Source organism: Gorilla gorilla, chromosome 13 (genome assembly GCF_029281585.2).
Source record: "Gorilla gorilla gorilla isolate KB3781 chromosome 13, NHGRI_mGorGor1-v2.1_pri, whole genome shotgun sequence".
NCBI lineage: Eukaryota > Metazoa > Chordata > Mammalia > Primates > Hominidae > Gorilla > Gorilla gorilla.
The window spans coordinates 67,027,301-67,040,425 of NC_073237.2; the positions used below are offsets into that span (position 1 = coordinate 67,027,301).

The window sequence follows — 13,125 nt, forward strand, 5'->3', positions numbered from 1 at the left end:
TGAAACATATAAAGCAGTGGTGCTAAGAGTGAGTGCTGCCCAATTGGAAATTCTGATCTAATTTACTTCATGAGTTAGTTCTGCCTGTTAAGCAAGTCAGTGTGTCTCTTCCCATGAAAAACAGCCTCCTACAGCTATTATGGAAGAAGGTCAATTTAAGTATATTTAGTTTTCAAATATGCTGAGAGCTCTAATACAGACAATGACTTTTGTCCTCCTCTGGGAGAGAACAGGTTTAAGATTCAGTGCAAGTGAAATTAGATATGAGGAAGAACTTCCCAATAGCAAGTGGCATTAGGATTTGAAGGAGGTACCAGGGCTGATGTCCAGCTTGCTGTGGATTTAGAACGCCAGAGCCTTCACAGGCTTGTTAAATACATATTTTGAATCTCACTGCCATTCACTAGTAACATTTCCTCTACATATGTCTTTACACTTGTATAGGCTACCTTAGAAGGGTATGGTCTTGACAAGTGAGGAGAGGGTTATGGGAAAGATTTAGAAAAAACAAAAAGAAAACTCAGGGTAACATGCTCTGAGTAGTGTTTCCTAAGAGATGCTGTTGGTATCTGGGCCAGGCGATTCTTCATGTGAGACTGTCCTGCATATTGTAGGATGTTAACATTCCTGGCCCCTCTCCCATGCCATTAATAAGCACCAGAAATTGTGACAACCCCAAATCCCACCTCTCACATTTTAAAATGTCTCCCAGGGGAGGCACATAATCATAGATAAATAGGTGTGTTGGCTTAGGAACTTTATAATAAAACATATTTTTGCAGATATTTCTAAATACCAATATCCTCAAATACCAAATTTGATTATATTTTATGCATCCAGCAATCCTTTCTGCTACTTGTTTACTTAGAAATGCTAAGCCCATTTTAATCTGCTGCTTTAGAGAAAGGTACTCTAGGTGGCTTCATCAGATGAGACCACACTCAAATGTCAGATATTACTATAGAGTAAAGAAAAAAACAGAGCTTCAAATTCTTCTCCAAGCAAACTTTGAAAGCAGCAAAAGCACTGGTTATGGAAATCAAAACCTACCCAGACACTCCATCAATTAATATTGCAAAATAGGTATATCCGTAAGGTCTGCCATGGGGAAATAATCCCTTAGACTAGATTACATATGACATAGATTTCACTTTCAAGTAGGGAGATAACAAAGTCAGAAAATTCTAGCCTTATAATGAAATTTCCTATACCCAAGGTTGATGTTCACAATATAATTAGATGTGCAATCCAAATAAAGTTTCCATTCAGCCTAACCTAAAATACAATTCAAAGACAAAGGAATAACACCTCAATCAAATGGAGCCTGAAGACAACTAGATTTCTGTCCTCTTCTTCTAATTTTTTTTAATAGAATGGTAAATCACAAGAAAAAAATCTGATATTGACTCAAATCTAATATTTCAAGATATAGTCTCGGTCAATTCATATTCAGCTCAAGTTCCTACACCTCCAACAAGTTGAGTACTCAAAAATCCTAATGCCATTTATGACTACTCTAAGACACTGATACAGCTTGGATTTTTAAAGAAAGCTTAATTTTTCTCTATTATTCTCTGTTTACTGAGGCAGGAGGGACAACTATAGTTTAGAATATATTTCTTATTGCTGCAGTGACTAAGAAATTAAATTACTCTGTAACAAATAATAGAGGCATAGTGATATGCAGCACAATCTAATTTTAAGCCTCCACTTTTCCCTTTGAACATTTCTGTAACTAAAGAGAGTAGAAGACTTCTCTTTAACAAGCAGAGCCAGGTTATGATTTGTTATAGGACTTTTTTTGTTTGTTTGTTTGTTTGTTTTTGAGACAGAGTGTCGCTCTTGTTGCCCAGGCTGGAGTGCAATGGTGAATTCCTGACCTCAGGTGATCTGCCCACCTTGGCCTCCCAAAGTGCTGGGATCACAGGCGTGAGCCACTGCGCCGAGCCTGTCATAAGACATTCTGATGAACACCTTGGGCTCTGATGGGCTTTGAGAGAGAAGGTCCAAGTCTCAGGTTGGAACCTATGGCAGTGAGGCTGCGTAGACATGGCACATGGCACTGAACCGCCAAGAAGGCAGGAAAGGAATCAATGCTTTTGAAGTGCCACATGACAGAATCATATCTCGACTCCTTTAATCACAACAACTCCTTTAATCACAACTCCATCTGTAAGCTAGGGAATTGTTATCCCTAGCTTACAGATGGAGAAATAAAGTCAAATACAGTAACTTGCCCAAGGTCACAGAGCCCTGACAATCTCAACTCCCAGGCTACCTGCCACTGTTACTTTATGTCACTAGCAACAGACAAAGACTTCCTCTTCTCCCAAAAGTTATACTCTTCTCTTTAAACCCTTAAAAGAAAGTCACAATTGCTGAAGATCTTTCTAATCTTGAATTCTAAGAATTGCAATGTAATATTCATTTTAAATAGTTTTTGGCTAGCTGAAAGTCGAATTTGCAACCAGAAAAGATGATTGTTAAATCTTTAAGATAAATTTCAGCATGCAATAGTGTATTTCTTAATTTTTATTTTTTGAAAGAATTGTTAAAAAATTCCTAGACTAATATTTGCCATGATGCTGCTACTGAGTTAAAGAAATATTTTTAAGATCTAGCCTATGTGTGGCCAACATTGGTTTAAAAAATGCTTTTGTACTGAAATATTTATAAAAGAAATGATACACTGTCTGGATTTCCTTCAAAATTATTCAGAGGTGGAAGTAGGTGGGTATATGGATAGAGAAAACAAGATTGGCCAAGGGCTGATAAATATAGAGGCTGGACGATAGCTGTAGGGTGGCTATAATAACATTCTTTAATAATAACAATTTTATAAGAATTTTAAATTCTTATCAGGATACATAGATGCTACTTTCTGGAGTAGTCCCTTGGTATCCACTCTTTAAGCTAACACATGTTTATTGAGCAGCTACTATGTTTCCAGCAATATATTAAGTTGGTCGAACTTATATAAATATCTGAACAGTAAAATAAATATTAAAAATTATTTATTATGAACCTGTTTACTTAAACACTTTAAAGGTGTGAGTCACTTTTGATAATTTACTTAACCATCTCTCTGTACATCAATCTACTCTTTTAGATTAATGATTTTATGTTCTCTTAAATGTCAGGCATAACATTTTTTTCATTCATAGACACTGATGGTACTTTAGGGATACAGATATACAGAGAATAAATCAGTTTCTTTCTCTTGCTTCTCCATCTCTCTTTCCTACTTGCCAGGTAAAATCCCAGATTGATGCCTATTCTACCACTGTAACTGAACATGGCTGGAAAAAACCATACAACTCTGATGATTCATGCTGCTTTAAATTTACAACCACAAATACCAACTGTGCTGCATGAGAATTCTAAATTTTCCTAGTCTGTTCATTCTCCCAGTCTCTAAACTGACTGTAGTTGTTTTCTGTCCCTAATCTTCAACACCTTCTCGTCTTACACACTCCTAGCCAATAAGCTCCTGTATTATTTTATGTAGATATAGAAGCTATGTTTAGAGAATCACCTTATCTTTCCACCAGAAAGTGTCCCTTCCTACCCACATCTGTGCCCGTAATTCTCTGCTTTTCCTCCTGTTCTTCATTTGTGCATGTTCTTTATTTCTGCGTGGAATCTCACCGCTTCTCAAAAACTTTGTACAAATTCCCTAGAGACTAGACCTCAGTCCCTTTCTTTTCTGTAAACACTCCTTAGGGGCTTTCATGTTGTCTCATTGTTTTAAGGACACAGTGGTGTCTCAAAGGATGACCATGCATCACCCTTGAAGTGTCTATTCCTTACCCTGAATGCTCAATTCAATAGCAAGCCCTCTTGAGCTCTATTTTCAAAATATATCTTAGGACAAAGATTTTATAATGCCATTTATATGAGGTACCTAAAATAGGCAAATGCATAAAGATAGAAAGTAGAAGAGTAGCCACTAGGGGTTGGGGGAGGGGGTAATGTGTAATGGGGAGTTAGTGTTTAATGAGTACAGAGTTACAGTTTGGAATGGTGAAAACGTTCTGGAGATGAATGGTGGTGATCACTGCACAAAAACAATGTGAATATATTTAAGGAAACTGAATTGCACACTTAAACATCATTAAAATGGTAAATTCTAGGTTATGTATATTTATTTTACCACAGTTTCAAAAACAAAGCTTTGTCTTCTGTGTATGTGTGTGTGTGTGTGTGTGTGAGTGAGTGTAAGTGTGTGTGTGTGTGTGTGTGAGTGTAAGTGTGTGTGTGTTCCCCAAAGTAAGTCCCCTGGTATTTGGTTCTGTGCCTCTCTCCTACTTTGTACCCCAGACTTCTCCCTAACTGGGTCCTTGCTTGTCAATATGCCCATGTGTCACTACCTGCCTTGATAATCTAGCAAGGGCCCGGTGTTTTCATGAATGGGATGTGATGTGTCCCTGACAATCTACCCCAAAACTAGCATCTGATGGTGGCTTCTCCAGCATCTCTGGCATCCTGACCATCTGCCGTGGCCTGCTCTTCAGCTCTGCACTGCTGGCCTCTCCTCCTCACTGAGGCTAGGCTGCTGCCCATGAGCCTCTCTGTGCTTCCCCTGCAGTGCTCCCCCCCAACCCATGCACACACATGTACACACACACGCAAAATCCAACCACTTTCTACTACCTCCACTGCTGCCATCCTTTTTCAAACCAGTTATCTCTCACCTGCATTATTGCAATAGCCTCCTGAAGGCATTTCCTTGTTTTTAATCTTGCTCTCTACCTCAGTCTAATCTCTACGTACTATAGCAGAGTGATGTTTTAAATAATTAGGGAGACCCTGTAATGTCCCAGATCCAGTCTTGGTTAGAATAAGCTCCAACTCTTTACCAAGCTTTCCCCGCTCCTCACTGAACACCTGGTGGCTTAGTTCCTGCTTTCACTCTCCACAGAATGCTCTTTCACAGCCAGCAGCTTGCTTCATTCAGGTTGTTGCATAAATGATACCTCCTCATAGAGGTCATTCCTGATCACCTAATGGAAACTGTCCTCCCAATGCATGCGTGTGCATGCACACAAGTGCACAGATAGATGCTTTACTCTGCTTTATTTTTCTCGAAAGCACTTTTTAAAAACTATCGGCCATCACACAGTTAGTCATTTTCTTACTTATTACTATGGTTGCCCTCCTTGATGTAAGCTCAATGAATTGTTCGTTGCTGCTATTCTAGACCTTAACCATGACTGGTACCTTGTAGGAATTCGATAAGTATTTATTTACTAAAGGAATGACTGAAATTGTTCCTTGCATATTAAATTTGAAGTTTAAAAAACTGTAGATGGAAGAGCATTGTGAGGCAGGTAACTGCTCACGTCTGAAAGGCTTCTCTTTTATAAACAAAGCCCATCACTAACTGATGATGATGTTTCAGTCCTGACTGTTGGCTGTAGGAATGCAATGGGAGAGGAGGGACAATGAAAGTCAGAGTGTGGAGAAAAAGGTCAAACACTGTTGCTTGGAGTATGTTTTCAGTGATCATTGTCATGTTGATGAAAAAGCATTTATGAGTCTCCTGAACAGGATTCACTTAATGTTTAGGGGAAATATTCTTCAGAAGATTATGCCATTTATGTAAGAAAACAGGCTCGTTGATAGGATACTACAGTATGCAGGTCACCCCTAAGGGATGAGGGGGAATGGAACTTTAGCAAGGAAATGCTGAGGGGCGTTCATACCTCCCTGGGGCCATCCTGAGTGTAAGAGGTGGTAGACACTGTTATTGTGGCATAGTGTTTCATTTTCAGGAAATTGAATTACACATTTGTAAATTAGATTTCCTAAACATCTGAAGCAGGAAATGAAAAAGTAAATGGAATTTTTAGGATAAACTTATGGAATAAAATTTTATCTTTTTAATTTTTTTATTTTATTTTTTTTTTGAGATGGAGTCTTGCTCTGTCGCCCAGGCTGGAGTGCAATGGCACGATCTCGGCTCACTGCAACTTCTGCCTCCAGGGTTCAAACAATTCTCCTGCCTCAGTCTCCCGAGTAGCTGGGATTACAGGCACCCGCCACCATGCCCAGCTAATTTTTGTATTTTTAGTAGAGACGGGGTTTCACCATGTTGGCCAGGCTGGTCTCGAACTCCTGACATCGTGATCCACCTGCCTCGGCCTCCCAAAGTGCTGGGATTACAGGTGTGAGCCACTGTGCCCGGGCATAAAATTTTATTTTTAAAAGGAAGAACCACAAAGTGTCCATGTTAGAAAGTAGATTTGCTGTTCTAAATTGCTGACTGAGGATTGCATTAAAGGTTTGTATTCTTCTGCCATTTTTCATGTTAAGACCAGGTCCACTTTTTGCCTGTCTTTGTGTCTTTGTCAGTGCTGTTCTGGAGGCCTTTGTGTTCTCAGTGAGCATTTTTTGCTGTTAATTGAATGGAGACCTCAAAGGTCCTCCTTTACCTACTTCAAAGAGCCTGGGTCACTCCCTACCCTCTAAGGAGCTTGCTGCTCCATCTGACTTTGGGGGCTGAGTACAGTAATGAGGGAAGTTGACCTAATGACTTATGAGTCACTCACTTGTAGGGCGACCCATTATCTCAGTTTGCCCAGACTGAGGGGGCCCAGGGATTTGGGATTTTCACGGCTAAACCTAACAAAGTCCCAGGCAAACTGAGACAAGTTGGTCACCCTACCACTATTAAGTTCAGGCGTAGAACTGCTATAGGAGCTAACTCTTGACATTCACTACAGCTCATGCACAAATTCCTTACCTTGGGCCTTTTTACTTCCTGTGACTTCAGAATTTCTCTTGGGCTTCTATAACTCTCCTCTTACCATTTAATTATTAATACATTCACTGGAAGAGGAGCCTGTGGGTCTCTATGAAGCCACAAATACAGTCCCAAAAGTAAGTCCCGTGGTACCTGGATCTGTGCCTCTCCCCTCCTTTGTACTCTAGACTCCTGACGGGTCCCTGCTTGTCAAGTGCCCATGTGCCACTACCTGCCTTGATAATCTAGCAAAGGTTTGGTGTTTCCATAAATGGAATGTGATGTGTCCCTGATGATCTACCCAAGGACTAGTATCTGGTGGTGACTCCTCCAGCATTCCTGACATACTGACCATCCACCGTGGCCTGCTCTTCAGCTGCGTGCTGTTGGCCTCTGCTCCTCAGGGAGGCCAGGCCACTGTCCATGAGCCTCCCTGGACTTCCCCTGCAGTGCCATCCATCCATCCATATATGCAGCAGCTCTGCCATTTCTGAAGAAAGTCACCCCTTCAGGCACGTACACTGCAAAAGGGTACTCTCTCTGGGATGATCAGTTAGAAAAAGGAACCCCCTTCCTCTAGGCATTCTGGAAGGTGCCAAAGTTTGATAAAACCTAGGCTCTGGCTGGGGTTTTAACTCCAGCTCCCATCCTCTTTGCTGGGTGCGTAACTTACACGAACACATCCCTAGGCCTGCTACCCACACTACTGGCTAACCAGCCCAGCTGCCACCAGGGCCTGCCACAATGACATGCTTTGCCTCTCTGGACTGATTTTGTCTTATTACCGAGTACTGAACTTGACCCTGAATTTATTCCTTGTTTCCTTGCTCTTATCCTCTTCAGCTTCTAGCTCAGTCCTATTTAAGCTCTCATTCTTAACTTAATGGTGTACAGAAAGTCATGCTGCAGCTTACAAAAACCTAAATAGATAACACTGATTACATAACATTTGCCCATTCTATCAAGTACTGTAATGGAACTCAATTTTAGTATTTACAGTAAAACCTACCACCCATTGATCACAGTGCTTTGTTACATTTGATCTCTGCTGGTCTCTGTATATTTTCTAGTCTTTTCTACTCTTTTTGTTTCCAGAAGATGTTCACCTTGGGATAATAACACTTGTGTTTCTTCTTTCCAAAGACAGTTGGGGAAGGAAATTTCCTAATATAATTTTTATTTCAGACCTAGGACAAAATGTATTATTTCAGGTTTCACTGTGAAAAATATGAAACCATGAAACATGACACTTAAACAGTAGCAGTCCCTAAAAGGTGGGACCAGAAAAGAGAGTGTAGGAAGGAGAAGCTGTGGTCTGATAAATCTAACATCCCAGTTTTTGGAGGAAGGTGGCTATGGCAATGAAGACCCATTTGGGACAGGTGCAGAGAAAAATCTAGAGAAGGGAAAAGTCATTTGGAAAAGTTGAATCACAGTACATAGAACCTCTGAAAACTCATCTAGCCAAAGGGAATCTTTTGTTCTTTGGAATTGTAGACTTCGGAATTTCAATCAATTAGATCAAAGTTTCCCTGATGGGACATCTAATTACCACAAAGTTTGAGCTTGCCATGCACCCTCACCTGTCACTTTATAACAACAAAAAGAATTTTATTTTGTGAGGCGGGACGGTAGATTGCTTTCATACCTAAATTGCATTTAAATGCAAGCCACTTAGTGATCTGGGGAGCATTGCTGTTTTGATGATGCTACCTTTCACAGTTAAAACAAATGTTTACACAATAAATACAGCAAATAGAGATTCTTATGCGCTTAAGAGATAATATTAGCGTAACTATGTACTATGTGGTTCACATATACATCTGTCTATACCTAAATCCATATGTATCTAGAGACAATGAGTACATCCTTAAAATTCAGACAATTAAAATTTCATGAAGATAGTTTCACATGATGTTTAGCTTAGAGAGTGAATGTTCAATTTCTTTGAAATGCCTTTGCACAGCTAGATCGTTGCTAAGTTCAAAATCTGATTCTTTTGCTTTTCTGTTTAGCCACCAAAAAAAGCTTAATAAATAGAAACATTGTCTCTTAATAAATAGAAACATTTCTGTTTAGCCACCAAAAAAAGCTTAATAAATAGAAACATTTTCACATGATGCTTTAGCTTAGAGAGTGAATGTTCAATTTCTTTGAAATGCCTTTGCACAGCCAGATCGGTGCTAAGATCAAAATCTGATTCTTTTGCTTTTCTGTTTAGCCACCAAAAAGAGCTTAATAAATAGAAGCTTTTCTCCTTAGAGTACCATGCAGATGATGAAGGAAAAGCCTGAAGAGAAAGCTTATCTGCATACACATACCCCAGATGGAGTTGAATTTTTCACACATGATACATAAGCTGGAGTCACTAATTGTGTAATTACTTCTTACGCCTCCAATTGTTCTCCTCTGGATGGCTTCCTCTCATTCTAAGCTCTGGCCCAGTAGAAATAATGGTTCATGTTTAAAACTTGCTCAAGTTTTTATTACATTGCTGCATGGTGTACTTAAAGTTATTCACTTTCAGCATACTTCCTACGAGCCATGCCAGTGGGAACAACCGCTACTTACTTGTGTTTATCTTCTGGAGTGAAATATGCTTTTCCAGTTGTCTCCGAAGTTTCACCTCTGCTCCATATTTTCCAGTGGTCCCGTTGTCAGCCAGAATGAAGTGGGAATGCATGCTGTTGAGAACAGTGAGCTTGCTCATGGGATTGGACATGGTCTGGTATGGCCGGACAACCTGCAGGGTATCAAATGGAAGAGGCAGAAGTCAGAAAAAAAGAACACAAGATATGAAAAGGAGAATCAGACAGAGGAAAGACAGAAAGAAAGAACATCAGTTCTGTGGTACAGTCAAAGTACAGTCTACATCTTGTTCTTAGTATTGCTTTGGATAGAGGCAAGATTTATGGCAAAAGTTATTCAAAGCAAGACTGTGCTTAAATGAGTATTTATTTATTTACTGAAATGAGGCAGAAAATAGAGATGGTGCTCTCATTGTACTAAAAAACTGGCATGCCAATGACTGTTTCATTTTGAAGTCAACCTTGTATTTGCTAATGATCCCAAAATAATTTTACAATCTAGTTATTTTGTTTCTTTCCTTTCTCTATCATGTCCATACTTTAACAGGCACAGCAGAACAATTATAATTCTGGAGATGGTGGCGGGGAGCTAGGAGAAATGTGATTCTTTCTGTCAATCTCATTCAGTAATTTGAAGGTCTCTTATTTAAAATCAACATTGTTCTTACTAGATACCTTATTTAGGTGGAAATCTTGAATATAAAATAATTGTCTCATGAGACAGATATGAATCAGGCCCAAAATGTTCAACTCTGTCTCATTCTACCTTTTTTGTTATTTTAATTTCATGGTGAATTACACTACTTAAAATAGAGCAATTTCAGTGTGGCCTTCCAGATTTTTTTTTTTTTTTTGTATAAAAAGAACAGCAATACCCATTGCGAGCTAGTTGCTCTATACATGTTATCTATATTCCTTGCGACGATCCTGCAAAATAGATGCTATTGTGTTCATTTTGTAGGCGAAGAAACTAAGAAATGGAGAGGTAAAGTAAGTTTTTTGAGAGTCTACCACACACACAATCAGAATTCATACCCAGGACTGCCTGATTCCAAAATCTATGCTTATTTTTCTTTCCCATACTGCTTAGACCCAGTGGAAACATAAGACGATGGGTTGGAAATCTACTCCTAAAACATTTAGGTAAGAACTGCACTCAAGACTATAGAAAGAGAATATTCAACAGGCTAATTGCTACATGGTCTCAGTACAGCTATCACTGTATTGAATCATCAAAATTGACAGGAAAGAAATAAATGCTACTGAATTTTTATTTTTGTGCCTTTACAGAGTGTGCACATTAATTATAGAATTGAGATGCTCTTGTTCTTTTTCGGTATGTAATAACACACTATAAAAAGCTGTAGTAAGACTGAGTAGTTTGTTAAAGGAATTACAAAGTGATTTATAAGGGCAGTCCTCAATAGTGAAGAACTCATGTAAGTCATTTTTTTAGACCTTGATTCTGATTCAAAATCCCACATTTCTATGTGTCTGGCAAATAAAATGTACTCAATAAATAGTGAATGAATGAATGAATAGGCAAACTTGAGACAGACATGCTTTTGTTCAACACTGAAAAAAAATCCTTTCTTTTCTTAATTGAGGATTGATCTCATTTAAATATAAAATGTGTATATAATTCTGAGCTTCTGAAAAAGCCTTCAGTCCTATTAATATATAGGACTTTTTTGTTAACGTAGCATTAATTTAATGTAGTATTGCTATAATGTTAATTTGTCAATGTAGCATTAATGTAGCATTTGTTAATGCAGCATTAATATAAGGTTAATTCACAGCTTCATTTAGTTGGCTCTTATTGATAAAAGAAGTCTATAACTTTTTGATTATTGTCTCTAGTAATTGCATGGAGCAGTAATCAATTACTGCTTTGTCTAGAAGATTGCGTAAGAGTCCCCCGAAACACAGAGACAGTGGTTTGCTAATCCCATCCTGAGCTTGTTATCACTGGAAGAGTATGTTGCTTGTGGTTAAAATTTCCATTTTGTTGCTACTTGTTTTTTATCATAAAACATTCATTCTACAGCAGAGTGCAAGTTAATAAATATTAATGCTTTATTGAAAGAGGCTCAGCAGAAAGACTCTCCTGTTCTTAAAGTGCCTCTGCATTGTGCTTGTAGACAAAAGAAAATGCTTTAGTTACTGTTCTCTCTTTTCTAGTAGCAGTTCCTGCAAGAGTCCTTGAGAAGGAGGGGTAAGACCCAGGCAGTCTGTGAGAGGCAGGGGACAGTGGGTTTTCGAGAGGTTAAACTGTGTGTAATAGTGAACACCGGGCATTTGTGCTGGCTGAGACGTAAGCCCATGTTTTTTAATTCCTATGAACATATTTAAAGACTATCAGTGAAAGCGAAATTTTCAAATGAATAAAGGAATGAAAATAATTCTCGGCCAAGCTGATGTATTCAGCACAATCTAAGAATAAAAGAAGAAAATTAAATAATCTATATTCTATACACAGTATCTGTATTCTAAGGACGTGGGTGCTCCAGTCTTCCGACTTTTGACTTTCTTTTCTTGTGAAACATAGCTCAGCGGCTCTTTGGGAATACTGCACATCTGAATTGGTCATGGCTAAAGGGTCAAATTTACAGTTTCACTCATGAGTTTCAATTTCTTCATCTTACTGATCCCTATTTCTTTTGATCTTATGTGGAAGCCAGTCAAGTGTGGTCATATTTTGGGAGAGAGTTTGTCTGCTGAATAATAAGGGATAAAAATTGAAAAATAAGTAAAGAGTCCTAATTTAGTTTTCAGTCATCATTGGAGAAAGATGTGCTGAATCGTGGAATAATTCTGAACATATGAATTGTGGAAATTTGTTTGAATCTCAGTTTTGCTAATGACTGTGTGAATCTGAGTCTCCCTTTTTTAATCTGTAGAAGGGAAACGATAAAACCACTTACCTCTTGGGGATTAGTTGAGATTATATGTGCAAAGTACCTGGCACTATGCCAAGCTCATAGCAGGCATTCTATAAATGTTAATTCCTTCTCCGGCTCTGCTCTATTTTACCAACTATAAGCTGATTTTCCAATTGTAAACTAGTGACCAAAATAAAATGATATGAGACAAATCAGTGACTTTTGTTTTGCATGAGACAGAAATCAATGTAAGTAAAGAAAAAAAAATCAGCAGTCTGTTGGCAAAATATGCAAAGTGCTTTTTCTTTGCCATGTCCTCCCAGGCATCTAAGAGGGTGATGGTCTGAAACTATTTGCTGATTACCGAAAAGTTAGAAATAACTTCCCAAATACCTCAGAGGAATACAGGTTGGTCTAACTTGCCTACAAAATCCATTTAATATTCTTCATAGCAAACGTACCAGCAATCTATTTTTGTTTGAGTTATAATTTACATATCTAAAAAGATTTGCTGATCTTCCTGTTCTGATTTCCAAATTAAAAAAATAATGTATTTTAATAACATGAATACAGATGAATTTTTTCTTCTGAAAAAATTTTGGAAGTAAGGAAGCCATTTTCATTGTTAAGAGATTGTAAAATAGGACTTTTTTTTTTTTTTTTGGAATTGTGTGTGTGTGTGTGGTAAGAACAATTTGATGTGTTCATAATTTGTAGGTATACTGGATTACTGTGGCATGTTTCTCAGCCAGGCTTTCCTGAGAAATTAAGTCCTACTGCCCCGCAGCATCCATTGCATGTAATAGATCACTTTCTTTCCCAAGAACATAGGATGATCCAGGTTATGTACTATCTTTGGAGAATCGAGAAGACAGTCACTCAAACAATTTCCTGTTTTGCAGTTCAGATA

The 13,125-nt window shown here is 38.4% G+C and overlaps 1 protein-coding gene across 23 annotated transcripts in view; it reads right to left on the reverse strand.

Moving 5' to 3' along the window:
* Window positions 1–13,125, reverse strand: part of TRPM3 (transient receptor potential cation channel subfamily M member 3) — a 903,328-nt gene that overhangs the window by 272,229 nt on the left and 617,974 nt on the right. For all 23 annotated transcript variants that reach the window (XM_055350775.2, XM_055350774.2, XM_055350777.2 and 20 more), the window contains exon 6: window positions 9,317–9,488. In XM_055350775.2, the coding sequence (XP_055206750.1) occupies window positions 9,317–9,488 (172 nt within the window). The remainder of the gene's footprint in view (window positions 1–9,316; window positions 9,489–13,125) is intronic.